Source organism: Nyctibius grandis, chromosome 2, assembly GCF_013368605.1.
Source record: "Nyctibius grandis isolate bNycGra1 chromosome 2, bNycGra1.pri, whole genome shotgun sequence".
Classification (NCBI taxonomy): Eukaryota; Metazoa; Chordata; class Aves; order Nyctibiiformes; family Nyctibiidae; genus Nyctibius; species Nyctibius grandis.
Genome location: NC_090659.1, coordinates 123,495,564 through 123,515,353, shown reverse-complemented (window position 1 = coordinate 123,515,353; position 19,790 = coordinate 123,495,564). Strand labels below are relative to the sequence as shown.

General features: G+C 47.3%; 1 protein-coding gene across 6 annotated transcripts in view; it reads right to left on the bottom strand.

Moving 5' to 3' along the window:
• Window positions 1-15,753, bottom strand: part of CLNS1A (chloride nucleotide-sensitive channel 1A) — a 368,760-nt gene extending 353,007 nt beyond the window's left edge. For 2 of the 6 annotated variants that reach the window (XM_068417676.1, XM_068417684.1), the window contains exons 1-6: window positions 15,572-15,753; window positions 12,664-12,800; window positions 10,339-10,452; window positions 9,503-9,613; window positions 8,666-8,839; window positions 6,211-6,298 (exon numbers count right to left, since the gene is read on the bottom strand). In XM_068417676.1, coding sequence (XP_068273777.1) covers window positions 6,228-6,298; window positions 8,666-8,839; window positions 9,503-9,613; window positions 10,339-10,452; window positions 12,664-12,800; window positions 15,572-15,720 — 756 coding nt within the window. In that variant the 5' untranslated portion in view covers window positions 15,721-15,753 and the 3' untranslated portion in view covers window positions 6,211-6,227. Of the gene's footprint in view, window positions 1-1,657; window positions 2,279-4,172; window positions 5,150-6,210; window positions 6,299-8,665; window positions 8,840-9,502; window positions 9,614-10,338; window positions 10,453-12,663; window positions 12,801-15,571 lie in introns of those variants that run through there. The other 4 variants (XM_068417649.1, XM_068417693.1, XM_068417667.1 and 1 more) reach the window with 4 other exon arrangements.
• Window positions 15,754-19,790: the final 4,037 nt, after the last annotated feature.

The window sequence follows — 19,790 nt, the reverse complement described above, 5'->3', positions numbered from 1 at the left end:
GAGTAAATTAAAATTTAAATAAAAGTAGCAGAATGAATGAAAACTAAAGCTAAGATAGGGCCTGAAGAATTTAACTGGTTTTGGTAGCACAAATACCAGTATTTTACATTCAAAGTAATAAACATTTATGAAGTGTTCCCAGAACACTTACACGTAGCTTAAATACAAAGTTTTATTGAAAATAAAACTTGTCAGTCCCCACAAGACACTTCTCAACTCTACCTTCACCGCTCATCCAGGTCTGTTTCTGCCTGACCGAAATTAATCTTGCTCCGTTGATTTGACTGGAAGCATCATAAAATACCTGCTCCTGGAGCTCTGCATCAATACACCACCAATGCTCCTTTCTGGAGCTTCCTACTGCTCGGACATAGTGTGAGAGTACTGAGGAGCTGAGCTTAGTCCAGCTGCCCTGTAAGTTAACTGTGCCCATCTCCAGACTTGTTAGTCTGGAGTTTAATATGAAAAAAATAGCAAGACCACACTGCAACAACTAAGATACACACCACAAAAAAAAAAAATCCAAAGGCTGTTTTATCCATGAGCAGTGATTTAGAATTGTATGAGCTTTTGTTCGAGGGGGAACGGTTTTAAACTGAAAGAGGGGAGATTTAGATGAGATATTAGGAAGAAATTCTTGCCTGTGAGGGTGGTGAGACACCGGCCCAGGTTGCCCAGAGAAGCTGTGGCTGCCCCCTCCCTGGCAGTGTTCAAGGCCAGGTTGGATGGGGCTTGGAGCAACCTGGTCTAGTGGGAGGTGTCCCTGCCTGTGGCAGGGGGGTTGGAACTAGATGATCTGTAAGGTCCCTCCCAACAGTCTGTGATTCTGTGATTCTTTCGTAAACTATGGTGTTGGTAGAGTTTTAATACTCCTTAGCTGTCCTGAAGTCTCACCATGTGAAGATTCTCCAAATCCCAGTGCAAAAATTAAAGCATCGCTCTGTACCCTCCTTAGTTACTCTGTATCCCTAACAAAAAACATGTATTTACATAAATATACATATATGTATACAAAGAGGCTAGGAAAGACATTCTTGTAGAATGTCTTGTTGCACAACATGCTCAAGACTTCATTTATCCAGCAACATCAATAGTTCATGAGACTATTAAATCATTAATTTGACTGGTGTTTCTAATTAATATTCAACAAAGTGATTATAATTTTCACATACCTTGAAATCAAACCATATCCCCACGTCCCAAGTGGGGCAGGACCACTCAATACGACTCCAAGAGTGTAGGGCTGGTAAAGAAAACGGTTCATATACCAACATAATAATACTGAAAAAACTTCAAATCAAATGAAAGCAGAAAAAGTATCAGACTTTCATTTGAATATTAGGGGGAAAAAAAACCCAAACCATAATTTGCTGCCGTTGCCCCATGGCAGAAACACCACCACGTGAGAGATGGAGCAGTAAAGGCTCCAGCAGCACTAAGCTCTCGGAGTCTAAAGTTGGGTTCCTAAATCTGGGATGTGTCACAGATTAATTGTCTTACAGGCCCCCTCTGCAAACGTTCTGCCCTTTTATTCTCACATCAAGGTAAAGGATGAAATGGTTTCACTGGCCTTTCTCTGTGCTAAAGCTCAAGGGGTGTCTGCTCAGAGCTGCCAGCCGCTTGCTGAAGTAAAGGACTGAGAACTGCAACACAGAGCTGGTTGTGAGATACAAAAATCTTAGTTTATTTAACAATGTTGTTAACATTGAATACAAAGACACAAGAGTTCTTTTTCAGGCCTTTACAGACTCTGTTCCATCTCCTCCAGCTCCCAAACTCTGCTCTCGGAGAAATGAAAGGGATCGCACTGAACTGACAGAGCCAGTTACTTGAGGGGCATTAAATTTAACTTTGCTTTTAACCCTTGGCCGACCCTATTTCCTCTTAGTCAAACTTTGTAACATTTCTATTCCCATTCTCCTCCACCGACGCAATGAACAGGTACAAAAATACAGAAAATTCTAGGACAATCTAAAATTCTGTTCTACTCACAGTTTTATTTCTGCAGTCCTAGAATTCCTACAAAGGCTTCTTTGAAATGACCCCTGATTAGCCCCATTCAAGTGTTAAGATGCAAGAGGTTTTATTGTTTGTTTGTTTTGTATTTTTTAAATAACCCCATAGTGGTCACAAATGTCAAACCCTGTTTTAAACATCTATAAAAGCACTTATAGACGTCGATGTCTAAGCTTAGGTCATTAAAAGAAAGGTTAATTTCCGATAGTCACTGCAACGCCTTCAGTTTTACAGCTTATTCTGGAAGTGCCCCAAGAGGAATCTGAAAGATACAAGACACCAAATTTACATAATTGGCATTAAAATAAAAACTTATTCATCTTTACAGAGCAGTAGCTACCTGTTGTTTGTAGTCACAGAGGGCAGAACTGCACTGCAAACCCTCTAACTGTCAGAGGGGCTGAGTAACTTTGCCTTCACAGCAGCTCGAAGGTCACCTAAGGACACTCCGCAGCTGCACGCCTGCGCCCTGGCAGACCCCACCGCACGCACACACCCCCCAGTGGCTGCGGAACAATTAACTGCAGCCTCGTGATGTGACAGACAAAACGCCACTTATTACAAGACCAGTGGAAATGTCCCACATGGACTGTCAGCAAGTCTTCCAGGAGCTTCAGCGGGCAACTGTCACATCTCGTTTGGGTAATGAGCAGTGACATGCGACACGAGTGTCCCACAAGGGCATCGCTTTAGAGGCAGGGGGGCACGTTGCTCTCTAAAGCATCACCCACAAGATGCTCCTGTGGATGGGTTTTGCACTTCAGAAAGTTAAAAGGGCCGAGCTGCTCCACAGAGCACTGAGAACATACAAGCACAATAGAAGATCGAAGCACAAATACAGGCTGGGCGGAGAATGGATTGAGAGCAGCCCTGAGGAGAAGGGCTTGGGGGTGATGGGTGACGAGAAGCTCACCAGGAGCCAGCAACGTGCGCTGGCAGCCCAGAAAGCCAACGGTGTCCTGGGCTGCATCCCCAGCAGCGTGGCCAGCAGGGCGAGGGAGGGGATTCTGCCCCTCTGCTCTGCTCTCGGGAGACCCCCCCTGCAGTGCTGCGTCCAGCTCTGGGGCCCCCAACAGAAGAAGGACACGGAGCTGTTGGAGCGAGTCCAGAGGAGGCCACAAAGATGCTCAGAGGGCTGGAGCCCCTCTGCTATGGAGACAGGCTGAGAGAGTTGGGGCTGTTCAGCCTGGAGAAGAGAAGGCTCCGGGGAGACCTTCTAGCACCTTCCAGTACCTGAAGGGCTACAGGAAAGTGGGAGAGGGACTTTTTACAAGGGCATGGAGTGACAGGACGAGGGGGAATGGTTTTAAACTGAAAGAGGGGAGATTTAGATTAGATATGAGGAAGAAATTCTTGCCTGTGAGGGTGGTGAGACACTGGTCCAGGTTGCCCAGAGAAGCTGTGGCTGCCCCCTCCCTGGCAGTGTTCAAGGCCAGGCTGGATGGGGCTTGGAGCAACCTGGTCTGGTGGAAGGTGTCCTTGCCCATGGCGGGGTGGTGGGAACTGGATGATCTTTGGGGTCCCTTCCAACCCAAACCATGATTCTATGATTAAGATCCCAGCGTGCTCCCTCTCCACCCCTGTTTTCAGAGGGTAGAACCAAGCCACCCTCTGTTCAAACTCGTTAGCAGGGTGATTAGCACAGACCTGCAAGAGCTGTTCTTGTTGCATCCCACCTTCAGTTGTTCATTGCTGCCCCATACCCTCGGGTTTTGAACTTACTAAAATTACATCACCGTGCTCAGGCCGGTGGTTACTAAAAAGCCCCATCGCACCCACAGCTCCTGAACTGCCACCCAGAACGACGTCATGGCACCGCCTGACGCTGCACGCACAGATCTGCCCTCGCAGGGACAAGCTCCTCAGCTCTGAACACCAACAGCTCAGGAGCAAGCAGGAGGACTTCCCATCCAGTCACCTCTTGCAGCAGTCACCTCCCACAGCCCCCTGCCACCCGTGGAAGGCGCGGAGTGAGCAGCAGGAAGATTCCACTGACCAAAACTACTTCATACAGGGTGTATTTTGTGCTTTGCTAGAAGATCAGTCAGCACCACTTCCACCAGCACTTTCAGGCACCTTAGGGATCTGCTACCAGCCACTAACTCTCCTTAATCCTGCCCAAGTTTAAACCAGGTCAATAAGCATTCGAATTCCAATTTTTAACAGCGTGATTTTTATTTTCTTTTTATTTTTTTATAAACCATAGACGGAAATCATCTTGGAGACGGAGTCATCAGAGCCAAGCTTTCCATTCACTCAGAGACACTTCATCTACAGCTGAAGTTTTCCTTAATTTTAAAATCTGTCCTTTATCAATTAAGATAACCACCCAGCTGTGGGGCAACCAATATCTTGACTTTTTTTTTTGGAAGAACTCCTCTCTGCACTGCGAAGTCAATCCCAGGGTAGGAACTGCGACTGAAAAAAGTGTGAGCTCTTACACCGAACAACTGATTCAGGACCAGTGGCAGTGGTTGAGATCAGTAAGTGATCACGGGGCTACTCAGACTTTCAGAACTGCAGGAGTATCAATAGCAAGAAACAGAAACAAGCAAGAGAGGAGGAAAGCAGATGCGCATCACCCCTCCGCAACAGCCGCTTTCTCAGTGGCACTGTAGTCCCTTACCAACTACTTCTGACCCATTTCCATCCATTTTTATCAGCACATCATCTTCCTACTTGTGGCCGTTTCTTCCCCTGCCCCTTTCCTCTTCTCCTCCAAGTTTTTGGCTGTCTGCCCCACAACTGTTCTCTCCGGCATTTCAAGTGGGATAGTTCTGCGCTCGCTTTAAGGCGAGCTGGCAGTCTCTCTTCCTTGTGATCCCACTGACAGGAGAAAAGCAGTCCAGGTGATGGCAGGCAAGAGGGCACACTGGCACAACCACCTCAGCAGGGTGCTGTCTCCAAGTTGTGCACTTCTGACAACAATCCCCTCCAGATCGCTCAGTAACTGTACCAGGAACTGTTCCTGCTCCGCTTATAGTGAAGGAAGAGATGGACTTGCAGCGCTGTCAAATGTTCTGCCCCCTTGAAAGGCCTGTGAAATCTTGCACACTAAGGGCGACATAATGGACACTAAGGACAGTAACTTCCCAGCGATGGCTCCAGCGTTCACATCAGCACCTAAGAGGTTCTGAGATTGGACAACTCTTAAATCCACTAAAGGGCTGACCTCTTTCAGCAAGGCACGTCCACACAGGTTACCCACACAGCGTGATGGTGTACACCGATAGGCAATTTTGAACAGATCATTGAACATCTGCAAGGTCCTGCACGTGGGTCGGGGCAATCCCAAGCACAAATCCAGGCTGGATGGAGAATGGATTGAGAGCAGCCCTGAGGAGAAGGGCTTGGGGGTGATGGGTGATGAGAAGCTCACCATGAGCCGGCAATGTGCGCTGGCAGCCCAGAAAGCCAACCATGTCCTGGGCTGCATCCCCAGCAGTGTGGCCAGCAGGGCAAGGGAGGGGATTCTGCCCCTCTGCTCCGCTCTCGTGAGACCCCCCCTGCAGTGCTGCGTCCAGCTCTGGGGCCCCCAACAGAAGAAGGACATGGAGCTGTTGGAGCAAGTCCACAGGAGGCCACGAAGATGCTCAGAGGGCTGGAGCCCCTCTGCTATGGAGACAGGCTGAGACAGTTGGGGCTGTTCAGCCTGGAGAAGAGAAGGCTCCAGGGAGACCTTCTAGCACCTTCCAGTACCTGAAGGGGCTACAGGAAAGCTGGAGAGGGGCTTTTTACAAGGGCATGGAGTGATAGGATGAGGGGGAATGGTTTTGAACTGAAGGAGAGGAGATTTAGATGAGATCTTAGGAAGAAATTCTTTCCTGTGAGGGTGGTGAGACACTGGCCCAGGTTGCCCAGAGAAGCTGTGGCTGCCCCCTCCCTGGCAGTGTTCAAGGCCAGGTTGGATGGGGCTTGGAGCAACCTGGTCTGGTGGAAGGTGTCCCTGCCCATGGCAGGGGGGTTGGAACTAGATGATCTTTATGGTCCCTTCCAACCCAAACCATTCTGTGATTCTAATGTCTTTCCATAGTTGTGATAACTACAGCTACCTTCTTCTCTATATCACCATCATCCTGACATCACAAGATAATTCCCGTAGGAGATCTGGGATCACGTGCGTTACACAAATCACAGAGACGGAAGGCTGTGTAAGACTGAGAAGCATTGGTGTTGGAAGACAGAAGAACTTACAGCAGCATACGTCCTCCTCAGTGATCGACTTCTGCGTCTTCAAACTGCCCCGCAACTACTGGTGGTGCTATGTCCACCTCCATCCCATCTGAAAAACAAGAGCCAACACTAGGTAACACCGCAGGCCCCCAAGCAGACGATGTCATCGCACAAAGGACAGCGAGTGCCCTCTGTTGAGAGGAGATGGTCAGAGCAGAGAACTCCTTTGCTGAACTTCTGAAAGTGGCCTAAGGAAACACTGATGTGCTCACAAGTTTGTGGTTTGGTTCCAGCTCTATCAGTTGGTCACTTAAAGACATCAGCGCTTCCTACCACCTCATCTTGCCTGATCTTATTAAAAGACTTAAATACCAGATCTAAACTATTTCATTTTTTAAATGAAGTTTCAGTGTAACAAATGGCATGAGTCCTTTTAACAGCTTTAATTAACGCTCGATCCTGTTCTGAAACCGCTCTCAGCAAACAAGTTGAAAAAAGGAACAATAGCTCTACGCTACACTGTCAAAAAATAAGAGAACTCTGAAAGTGAGCAGCCATGGGGATATTAATAATTGTAGCAACCCAAGCAGCAGTACTGTAACAAATAAAATTAGGAAGGCAAATAAATCTGATGAAGATGGCTTTGAAACACACAAAATACTTGATTGTTCAATTTACTTTGATTTTCAAAATTTTCAAATGAAGGGCACTGCTAAAACATAAGTATATCACCTGAACTTATCTTTACATTACATAGATTTATTCAAAGCTGTGGAACAAAGAGAACCTGTAAACAACTGACAAAGCAAATAAAGATTAAAAAATCATCCATGTGGATGAGAACAGATTGGTTATTATTCTGTTGACTATCCCAGGCAAGCTGATAGCTAGAAATCCACAAGAGCTGCATCATTTTTCATCCTTCGAAAACATCAGGCCATACAGAGGGGTCTGGACAGGCTGGATCGATGGGCCGAGGCCACTGTGTGAGGGTGAGGGTCAACAAGGCCAAGTGTCGGGTCCTGCACTTGGGGCACAACAACCCCATGCAATGCTACATGCTGGGGGAAGAGTGGCTGGAAAGCTGCCTGGTGGGAAAGGACCTGGGGGTGTTGGTCGATGGCCAGATGAATATGAGCCAGCAGTGTGCCCAGGTGGCAAAGAAGGCCACCAGCATCCTGGCTTGTGTCAGCACTAGTGTGGCCAGCAGGACTAGGGCAGGGATCGTCCCCCTGTACTCAGCACTGGTGAGGCCGCACCTCGAATCCTGTGTTCAGTTTTGGGCCCCTCACGACAAGAAAGACCTTGAGGTGCTGGAGTGAGTCCAGAGAAGGGCAACGAAGGTGGTGAAGGGTCTGGAGCACAAGTGTGATGAGGAGCGGATGAGGGACCTCGGGGTGTTTAGTCTGGAAAAAAGGAGGCTGAGGGGAGACCTTATCATTGTCTACAACTGCCTGAAAGGAGGTTGTTGCAAAGTGGGGGGGTCAGTCTCTTCTCCCAAGTGACAAGTGATAGGACGAGAGGAAACGGCCTCAAGTTGCCCCAGGGGAGGTTTAGATTGGAGATCAGGGACAATGTCTTCACCAAAAGGGTTGTCAAGCACTGGAACAGGCTGCCCAGGGCAGTGGTGGAGTCCCCATCCCTGGAGGGATTTAAAAGTTGTGTAGATGTGGTGCTGAGGGACATGGGTTAGTGGTGGGCTTGGCAGTGCTGGGTTAATGGTCGGACTCGATGATCTTAAAGGTCCTTTCCAACCAAAATGATTCTGTGATTCTATACTAAAACACTGCGATTTATATCAAAAGACAAATCAATACTACTAAACCACTTCCCTGTTCTTCTCCCAGGTAATATATTGCTCCAGTGAAAACAGCATGCAGAAAAAGCAAAATTTGAGAGATTGGGTTTTTTTCAACAAAAAGAAACCTTACTCCTTAAATGCACGTTTGAACAATCAGTAGCACTGAGAGACAGCATCCTTCAGGAAAGCAGATTTTTTCTTAACTGTTCCAGTGTATTTCAATGATTCTGAATTCACACTGAACTCTGTAAAGAGAATTATTAACCTACAATTCAGGGTATTATCAAGAAAAATGCTATTACCTGTTTAGCGTGGAAATGGCTTCCTAATCCCAGCACAGACTGACAAGTTTAATTTTTTTTAATCCTAAATCAATTTCACCCTAGCGCTGTTCCAGGAAATCATACCAGTAAGAATCAAGAATTCTTAATGCCGTGGTCCTCATTGTTTAACACAGCAGCCCTCAATCCAGGGCAGGCAACGTGCTGCCCGCAGGGCCACAGGTGTTTTTATAACCTGTGGTTGTGAACAAAGATAAAACCACTGCTGACACGCACAGTGCAGTACAGTATCATCCACGGTATGATACTCGCTCAGTCCTGGTGTTTGTGGATCAGCCAGGCTGGAGAACCACAGCTTTCGTATATTCTGTAGTAAAACAAAAGCATTTCTTACCTTCAAACTCCCTTATCGAGTCCTCTGTTCTCACTCCGGCCATGTTGTACTGGCTGCTGACAGACTGGGCTAACATGCCTTCTAACCTCTCCAGAGTGGCCTGGCCCTCTGCAGTTAAATGAGACAATCCTTCTTCGTAAGTGTAAAAGGTCGGGATGTCACCTTGTCCTAGCTCTGCAAAACCAAGGTTACGTTTATCAGAGGTAAGTTTAGGAGCCTGGATCAAGCAGGGGTGGAGGAACAGGACAACAGCTAAAGAAATTATGCTCAGATTAACTGACTAAGATCAAAAGGCTGCTCACATCGGTTACAGAACATACACAGTGCTGTGAATTGACCACACCACATCATGGTAGATTTACATTAGGTATTAGGAAGAAATTCTTTCCTGTGAGGGTGGTGAGACACTGGCCCAGGTTGCCCAGAGAAGCTATGGCTTGGAGCAACCTGGTCTAGTGGAAGGTGTCCCTGCCTGTGGCAGGGGGGTTGGAAATAGATGGTCTTTAAGGTCCCTTCCAACCCAAACCGTTCTGTGATTCTGTAGGCACTGAACTTGTGCTAGCACGTCCACTGGGAACAGGAGAGGCTGACAGTTGTGCCTTGGGGGTTTTGAGAATGAGAGCAATGTTTTTGCTGAATTCCAGTGATTTGTGACAGCTAAACTACAGATTTCTGAGGTTTTACACTATGCCTGTGGCATAAAGAATGTTTTGACGAGATGGATAATAAACAAGGAACTTCTGAGCAGACCAAACCATTCTCATGACAGATATTGGAGGAGAAGTTCGAGATACCCAAGTGCTTGCAGGTATTTCAAAAGAAACAACTGTTACGAACCATGGGCCTCAACATCGTACTCCTCCCCTTCGTAATCGTTGTCTGAATCTTCATCATCTGGGTCTGGGTGCAGAGCTTGGCATTCGCACATCGCTGAAAACATGGCTTCCACTGTAGGAACACAAAGGAACACAAACCTCCCTCGTTTCTCCACCAATGCCCCGCAACAACAAGCAAGAAATCCTGGACTGAGTGATCAAAGAGACTGAGAATATTCCTTTCCCAAAATCACCACTGAATCGTATTTGAAAACATCATCCAACATGTAAGAAACAAATCAGGTTTCCTAGATCCAGCCTGGTGCTTTATCTCCTTAACAGCCCTTTATCATTATTTCATTGGTGATAAAGGCTTATCTCTGGACAATGCAGTCTGGGGTTACCCACCACAGCACCTAATACATAAGGTTCTTAAAACCTGGATCCAACTCTAAGCTCCCCACAGGACAGGATACGACTGGTTTCCAGCATTAGGGTCTGGACATTAGCGTGTTCCTAATTAAATTACTGCTGAATCAAATATCACTGAATTTGTAATTAAAAAGATGTCTCCCATATAAGTTCTCTGCAAATGTACATCAGTAAGATCATCTGTGTCACGTATTTATACTTAAAAGTCTCTATTTTAAAGCATTGGATTTTTCCATGAGAAGCAGCTGCTTGAAATATTCCAGTTTCAAGCAAGATAAACCAGTTTGCTTTGTTCTTCTCAACACACAGAAATGGAGTAATCAGAGAAGGACCCTAAAGAATCACGTCACTTTGATCTCTATACCCCAGTGTCTTCCACATATAGTCAGGACTTTAAGCTAAAACACAATTTCCCTCTTCACTTACGGGCTGATTTGTCACTAGGTACAAATCTGAATTCCGCAATTGGCTCAACATCATCATCACTGTCTTCCTCCTCCTCTTCCCCTTCAGCCATGGGAGCCTCTTTTGTCTCTTCTTCTTTTGGAAATTGAAAGATTTAAGAGAAACATGTTTATTTTGTGAAAAAAAAGTCATGTTTGTTTATTCTTTCAGGAACACACACATCATCAAATGAGAAACCTGGACACAACCTGTGAGAGGCACAAACCAGCCCACTCCCACCCACGTTACGGATATACACAGCGCCTCGACAGCACTCGTAACACACACAAAACCTCTATAATTTTAGGACTTTAGGTTTCTGTAATGGTCACATGACGTATCCATGTACTTCAGGAAAACTGCCCAATTCTTATTAAAAACAACGGTGCTCAAAAACCCCACAGTTCACAATCATCATTTACTTACACAATGGTGTATATATATTTTTTTAAATCACATGAATTTTACAGATCCTTAACACTACTGTCATGAAAACAACTCGCTTCCAGCGTGGCCTCTCACAGGACTGTGACATTTACAGAAGATCTCAACTCCATCTCGGACATTCCTAGCCAGCCAGCAAGATGGCAGAGGTAGAAAGTGCACCCAGAGCCAATGACAACTGCGGGCAAAACCGTGCTTCCTGACTCCTGTGAGCTCCATACACGAATAACTAAGCCACAACATGACATTTTACTTTCCATAAATATAAAAACCACAAAGAAGATGGCTACAGTTCATCACTTTGTGGCTGGGGACACCACACTGACAGCTTCAAAAGCGTGTAATTATCTTCTAGAGAAAAAGAGGAACGCAGTTAAGGCTGTTCCACTGAGAGTGGCTTTTATCACACACAAAACTGGCACCACCAAGACTAGGAAGAAGCCAAGAAGCTGCCAGCCAGCTGCCCCACAAAATGAAGTGTCCAAGGAAGCTGCCCAATCCTTTTCCAACTGACACCCGCAGGCACAGTTTGTTACTGCTGAGTCCAGCTCTTTGTTTTCAATGAAGTCAACCTCTGACTGCCTTTTCTAACAAAGGGGTGAGGATAAGGCACATACACGCACAGAGAGCAACAAAAACTTTCAGAGGAAGAACAAAATGTACCCTGCCCAACTAAGAAATTAAGATTCCTGCAGCCAAAGAAGGGGAGAGGTTTGGGTTTAACACTATGCAGCAGTTAAAACTGCAGGCCCGGGACAGACTTGAAAACTAAACAAATCTACTTGCTGTAAGGATTTACTGTAGCTGGAGTTCATATATTAAAAAAAAAAAAAACACAAAAATCAGTCTATTAAGGATTTATAGATAAGAACTATCACAGGATATCTGTATTTTCAAACACCATCATCAGAATGAATTAAAAGCTGGAAACAATTTCATTCTTCAGACTAGGCTCAGTTTACTTCAAAGTAAACACAGTTGAATAAGGCAGAAGAACCAAGAGGTGCACGTACACGTCCTCTTATTATTTGTAGCAAAGGACTGTCAGAGAACATTAGTAACATGAGAGAAGGAAATAATGAAGAGTATTAATAGCTTAAAAACACCTCTGCCTCCTCAGAGTCTTGTCAGTACTTTCAGTATATAGATTAATTAAAGAAAAGGTTAAAATCTGGCATTTAATTTTAACTACAATGACTAGCAGGCATGAAGGGGAAAGGAGACCTCCTCAAGGCTTCAATTAAGATGGCAGTTTATGACACATTGAATATTCACAGGTCTGTCAGAACAAAAAAACTGATACATCAAAAATATAGAAAATCTTCAGGCAAACAATGAAACAGAAAGCTTGAAGGAAGAATGGTCAAAAGGTTGGTTCTGGGGGAAATCTACAAAGATCCACTAAGCCTGATAACATGAGCTATGGTCTTTTTTTTTTTTCAAGCAAGCTGTGGGAGAAAATGACTGAAAGCTTGCAGGCTAATGTGAAACAGCAGGAATCCATAACGCCTGGAGAGGGTAGCAACATTATCATAAATTCAATAAAGCACAAACGATACCTATGCTGGAATCACAGGGAGACTGCAGAGGAACTAAATTGCTGTAAATGAGTGTAAGAGAGCAGAGAAGCAACTCTCAGCGGCTCCAGCCGTACGTAGTCACACGCTGAGAGCAGAACAGTCCAGAAGTTACTCTGAACAAGGGCAAAGCTAAACTGGCTGTCCTTCAGAGAAACGAAAAAGAAAATACAAGCTATCACTGAAATGAAGCATAGCATTTTTAAAAATGAAATCTACTCTTTTTCAAGAAGAAATCATGCCACTCAGGGCTGCGGGGGAACGCTGAGGAACACTCCGGGCATACCTTCGAATTTGGCGTTCACCATGACGTACAAGTGCTCCCATGGGTAGGCGTTCAGGTCCCTGGAGACGGCGTGTAAACTTATGGTGGGATAATCCAAGGAGAAGCCAACTCCGGAGTTTTCCAGCCAAGACAAGCGACTACCAAGGGAGGGGGAAGAAGAGACAAGTTAGAAACTAACAGAGGAATCTAAGGTACCTGACTCACGCCTGCAGAAAGGCAAACCAACCCCAAAAAAGTGAGTAATTCTGGACGAGGCGCTTACCCGACCCTCAGGAAATATACAGGACCTGCCCTACCAGGACCTTGCAACAGCATAGCTGATGGCTGAGGAAACAGAAACTTTTTCTTAAAGAAAGCGAAGTGGAGCACCCTAAACACATTTCAGCTTTATCACATTTGCATTAAAACCTGGATTTCTCTCCCTACTTCTTCATTTTCTCCTCCCTACAGATATGTCATCGCAAAGATAACAACAGAGGTTCCAGAGTGTGATTTATAACTCAAACTATTAAATATTTTGTGGTTTCTCAAGATAAAAGAGAACACTAAAGGAAAGTCACTATCGTAACTGCTGGAGGATTATAGATCTGACACGGGCATAGCCTGTACACAGAAAAACAACCAGTTCTGTGCTCAGCAGAGCTAACAAAGCCAGGGTATTTTTCCCCCCTCCGCTCACAACTTATGTGCTGTAACCTCTGCTTCCCCCCATTTTTGTTTAAGAAAAGACTGGACATGGTACTTAATGCCATGGTCTAGTTCACATGGTGGTGTCAGGGCAATGGTTGGGCTCAATGATCTCAGAGGGCTCTTCCAACCTGACTGACTCTGTGATTCTGTGATTTTCACTCTCATCTGTAACCACAGCAAGAGACAGCACAGGTTGTCACCACTGGGCTGCCACCTCCTTCATACCAGAAAGATGAATGTCTTTTTAGCAGCTGAGAAATCAAACTCAAGCTAGTTTTGGGTGTCTGTGATCACACAGTGAACAGAAATACTGAGGCGCAGAAAGCGAGACCTCCATGACGCGTGCAACCCAGCGTGCACAGGTTTTTGTACTGGGCTAAAACCAATGAAAAGGTCACAGAAGACTCCGGGAAATCGGGCTGAGAGCAAGAACTAGCGAAGTGGGAGTGAGGAATTTCTTTCCTAGCCTTGATCGGCCAGTTCTCACTGTTTACAGCTGCTGCTGTAGAGTCAGTCCACAGATCCGAAGCCACACTGTCTGCCCAGTTCTCCCACAGCACGGCACTCCTGCAAACGTTGGCGTTTTCTATTCATTACCAGCAAGTGGCTCTGGTGAAAGCTCTGTGACACGCTCGAAACGTGTTGGGAGGACGCTGGCAGATGTATATGCACCTCATACAAAAATCTACTGAAAGCAAGTTACAAGGAAAAGCAACATTACACGTGTCGAGAGCAGATGCTGCGTGAACAAAAGCCCTTGTATCTGCAACCAAACAACTAAATAAAACGGTAACTGAAATTCTAGAGAGATTCCTCTCCGAGAGGAGCGCAACATCACTAACAAGTTCAGGTGGTGCAAAAACCCCTCAAATAACATCACCCGTTTTATAAACGCTTCAGTCGAAAGGCTCTAAAAGACAATTCACTCCTCAGCGCACGTTGTAGATGGTGCTTTTGTTCTAACAATGCTCTTCTGCTGCAGAAATATATTCTATTTAGAATACTCTTCCACAGTTCAGGAAAATTCCACTGCCTTAATCAACCAGCTGCCTTCTTGAACTGTACAATACGGGGAGAATTTAAAGGAAATTATACAGAGCTCAGACAATGTCCTCCTGAATAACCAAACTGATTTCTGCCTTGTGAGAACATACAGTGTCCACATGATTAATGCAACGTCAATGTACTCGGCACTGGTGAGGCCGCACCTTGAATCCTGTGTCCAGTTATGGGCCCCGCACTTCAAGAAAGATGTTGAGGTGTTGGAGCGAGTCCAGAGGAGGGCGACCAAGCTGGTGAAGGGTCTGGAGGGTCTGACCTATGAGGAACGTCTGAGGGAGCTGGGGGTGTTTAGCCTGGAGAAGAGGAGGCTCAGAGGTGACCTTAGTGCAGTCTACAACTACCTGAAGGGAGGTTGTAGCGCAGTGGGAGTCGGCCTCTTCTCCCAGGCAACTAGCAATAGGACAAGAGGACACAGCCTCAAGCTTTGCCAGGGGAGGTTCAGGTTGGACATTAGGAAGCATTTCTTTTCAGAAAGGGTCATTAGCCATTGGAAGGGGCTGCCCAGGGAGGTGGTGGAGTCACCATGTCTGGATGTGTTTAAGAAAAGACTGGACATGGCACTTAGTGCCATGGTCTAGTTGCCATGGTGGTGTCAGGGCAACGGTTGGACTCGATGATCCCAGAGGGCTCTTCCAACCTGATTGATTCTGTGATTCTGTGACATGAGAAGACTTCACAGAACCACAGTAGTGAATAACAGCAGAAAACCAACAGCCCCATCCGCTTCCCTGCCAACAGAAGAGAGGTGCTGTGTTTTTAACCTAGGCTCCCTGGCTGTGCTGTTCCCCCCTGCGCTGTTGAAAATATCATTTAGAGCAGAAACAGGGAGATCCCCCCCCCAGAGCTTGCCCCCCCCCCACCCCGCTTCGGGCAGGCCCCCTCAGGGGAGACCCCACAGTCACCTCAAGAGAAAGAGCCCCTCAGGTGGGCCCGACGCTTCCCTCAGGGGAGAGGACCCCCACACACGGCCCTCCCGGCCTAGTCTCCACCAGCCCTCCGGGGAGGCCCCCATAACTCGGCCCCCTCCAGAGAACTCTCACAGTCCCCTCACGACGGTATCTCCGGGCCCCGCCGGGCAGCCCCCGCACCCCGAGGCCTATGTGGGCCCTGAGAGCCGTCACCCCCCTCCCACACACGCCGGTTCGGCCCCGCTCACCTCTCGGCGATGTAGAGCGTGCCGGCGCCCAGGGTGCGCCCCGCCAGCACCGCCTCCGTGTCCGGCTGCTGGTGGCGAACGCCCTCGGCCGGCGGCGGGAACCGCTTGAGGAAACTCATGGCGCCGCCGCCGTCTCCTTCCTCCACCATCGCCGCCTCCTCCGCGGCCGCCGGAAGCGGAAGCGCCCCGAGGCGGCCGGAAGCGGAACTGCTCGCGCGGCCGGGCCTCGCCCCGGGGGGCGGCGGGGTCTGAGGGGTGACGGGATGGTCTGGGGTGGAAGGGAGCTCACAGAGCATCCAGTGCCAACCCCCTGCCACGGGCAGGGACACCTTCCTCTAGACCAGGTTGCTCCAAGCCCCATCCAACCTGGCCTTGAACACTGCCACGGAGGGGGCAGCCACAGCTTCTCTGGGCAGCCTGGGCCAGTGTCTCACCACCCTCACAGTCAACAATTTCTTCTTAAGATCTCATCTAAATCTCCTCTCCTTCAGTTCAAAACCGTTCCCCCTCGTCCTGTCACTACTTGCCCTTGTAAAAAGCCCCTCTCCAGCTTTCCTGTAGCCCCTTCAGGCACTGGAAGGTGCTAGAAGGTCTCCCCGGAGCCTTCTCTTCTCCAGGCTGAACAGCCCCAACTCTCTCAGCCTGTCTCCATAGCCCTCTGATCATCTTCGTGGCCTCCTCTGGACTCGCTCCAACAGCTCCATGTCCTTCTTCTGTTGGGGGCCCCAGAGCTGGACGCAGCACTGCATGTGAGGTCTCATGAGAGTGGAGCAGAGGGGCAGAATCCCCTCCCTCGCCCTGCTGGCCACGCTGCTGGGGATGCAGCCCAGGACACGGTTGGCTTTCTGGGCTGCCAGCGCACGTTGCCGGCTCACGTTGAGCTTCTCATCAACCATCACCCCCAAGTCCTTCTCCTCAGGGCTGCTCTCAATCCATTCTCCACCCAGTCTGTATTTGTGCTTGGGATTGCCCCGACCCAGATGCAGAACCTTGCTCTTGGCCTTGTTGAACTTCATGCAGTTCGCACAGGCCCACCTCTCAAGCCTGTCACAGAAGCACCCTTTCTGTGAAGAAATTTTTCCTAATGTCTAACCTGAACCTCCCCTGGCAAAGCTTGAGGCCATGTCCTCTAGTCCTGTTGCTAGTTGCCCGGGAGAAGAGGCCAACCCCCACCCCACTACAACCTCCCTTCAGGTAGTTGTAGAGAGCGATAAGGTCTTCCCTCAGCCTCCCATTCTCCAAGGTCCCTCCGGATGGCATCCCTTCCCTCCAGCGTGTTTCACCCCAAAATGTTCATGTTCCTGAGGGTGAGTAGTGTATCTCCAGAGTGATGCGGTCTGTGTTCCAGGAACACCTGTCTCTGGCAGTTTTTGAGTAAAATTTTCATTATCTGGAAAAGAGAAGTAAAGAGGAGCACTAAAGTCATCACTGACACTATCACCTGATGACAGCGGATGATCAGTGTATGTATTTTGGCCTGTAAATCTCTGTTGGACAGGTGACAAAGGGAAAAAACAAACACAGGAGCTTTTTGGTGACCATTATCCGATGCTGGAAAGGGAATTTTAGGTGGGTAGCCAGCACCCAGTGCCTGATACATGATACATTGGTACCCATGGAGAGGAAAAAGAAAGTCACAAGTCCCTGAGTTGCACAGAGGGTATCCAGTTGGTTTCCCTCAGCAGTGATGAACTTGGAATCAGGAGCCCAATGCAACTATGGTATGTACCTGGTGAGCTGCCGTCAGGGAGCTGGGGGTAGGCTTGGGACAGTGGATTGCAGTGACGGGAAGGCTGCCGTCCCCTCACAAGCGCTGGCCCCGCTTCTTCCCCTGGATTTACACCATTTCTACAGGAGGTTTCTCTTATGACACGTGCTACTGCAGTGAGAAACAGTGATTACAGCAGTACAGTAAATAAATGGTAGCATTCAGTCTGCACCAGTGAAGTATTATGCTGTCAGGGGACGCTCCTGATAACTCCAGCAGTGAGGCAGCACCACTGCAAACATCTCCCTGACTTTTCAGGCTGGCAAATGCTCCTGCCATAGCAACATACTCACCAAGAGCCCATGCAGTGGTTACTGTGTTGTCATGGTTTTTAATCTTCCATCAGTTGGAATTTACTTTTAAGGAGTCATTTACCTACCTGTGTGCAAACCCAGGTTCTCACAAACACAAACCGATTCCTCACAGAATTAGGTCTTCCTCTTTCCCTTCTCTGGACTTCCCTAGTTACGGTCTTGGATAGCAAAGAGCCAAATCAGCACAGTCTGGAAAAAGAAAATGTGTGAAGAAACCAGGGAGGACAAGAACATAATGTCGTTCTTTTAGGTTGAGCTTTCTAAAATGTTTCGGAAGGCTCCTTAGCCATGCCTGCCTATTTTGGATTCTAATGATGCAAGTAATTATTATTCATACAAATATCCACATTAACCTAAATCAAAGCAACTTCCACAACAAAGTGATATTTAAACACTTGAAAAAAACGACAGAGGCAATAGGAGATGAGCAAAAGGAAGTTTCTCGACCATCTTCAAGTTTGCCACGCCAAGACAAGTGCTCACTGGGAAACAAAAATCTATGAATACAGATCAGACCGCAGCAGCTGGTGGGAAGAGATGGAAATACATGGAAACACCCGTTCATCACACTTAGCGGTTGTAAATCAATATTCCTGCTCATGTTCATCCCCTGTTACCTAACATGGCTGTCCATATCAGCCATGGAGAGCCCTCACCACCTCCGTAGCTAACTGGAAATCACACAACTCCTTGAGATTTTTTTAAATTAAAATTTCTGAATTATTGAAGTTGAATTAAGCCACTGCACATGGAACAATACAGAGTTCATTTCTCTTGCACACAAATGCAAGTCTTCCTTGTGTCACATGCTGCTCTTTGAAAAGAAGACGGGGAAAAAACGTGTTTTAAACCCAGGCTGGGAAGTTGGTTTTGAGGCCGAGGCATTAGGGAGGAGGAGAAACCCACATCTTCCTCATTTACAAGATCCAGATACTTCATACCCCACTACTGAGTGTTGCATCTAGCAGTAGTTCAGAGTGGGTGGGTAGACATTTCCTGTAAGTTCACAAACGAAACAGTATGGCATTATGTGAAAGCTCTTTTCCCCATCTGTAAGAGCTTTAAAAAGTAAGTTATGATCCACCCCCACACCGATGCGTGAGCACTAGCTGTCCAAGAGTGATTTAGTCAACCAGGGCTGTGTTTAGAAGCAACAGAGAACAGCAGGTACCTTCACGGGGTTGAGTCATCATAGGACACCAGGTAAGACCCACCACCCGAGGGAGACTGTTTCTTTCCACTGACTACAGGGCACTGGCTGCTCTAAGGTGGCCAGTTCAGACTTAAACACCCAGAGTCCGTCAAAAATGCATATGTAAAATTTTGGCATTGCATTTAGAGCAGGAGGATGGATTTCACAGCAATTTCTCATCACTCCAGGAACACACACTAGCTTGATTATGACCAGAGACACAAAGAAAAAAAGATTGACAGGCTTCAGTGATTCACACGGAGAGAAATCACCCTTTTCTTCGATTCACTTCTCTCTCCCTGACTTCTTCATGTTAAAGTCCTAAAAAATTATCGATGTCCATTGGCATAGCCACGTGTCAGAACATCTGCCTCTTCAGTGCTTCCATGTAGTGGTTTTACGCATCTTGGCCTAAATAAATGAACCTAGCTTCTCCCTCATCAGCACCACGTGGAAACCTCATGGACATATGCTGGAACAGCCTAGCTGGGTACGGTGCCAGCTGCAAGTAGGACCCTTGCAAACAAATACTGGTAACAACCAGGCAGATGTTCTCCGTAGCTGTAAGAATTCCTCACTAATTCAGCAATTATACAACTCCTGACAGAATCAACCACAGAATCAACCAGGTTGGAAGAGACCTCTGGAATCATCGAGTCCAACCGTTGCCCTGACACCACCCTGTCAACTAGACCATGGCACTTAGTGCCATGGCCAGGCTTTTCTTAAACACATCCAGAGATGGTGACTCCACCACCTCCCTGGGCAGCCCCTTCCAATGTCTAATGACCCTTTCTGAAAAGAAATTCTTCCTAATGTCCAACCTGAACCTTCCCTGGCGAAGCTTGAGGCTGTGTCCTCTTGTCCTATCGCTAGTTGTCTGGGAGAAGAGGCCAACTCCCACTTCACTACAACCTCCCTTCGGGTAGTTGGAGACTGCAATAA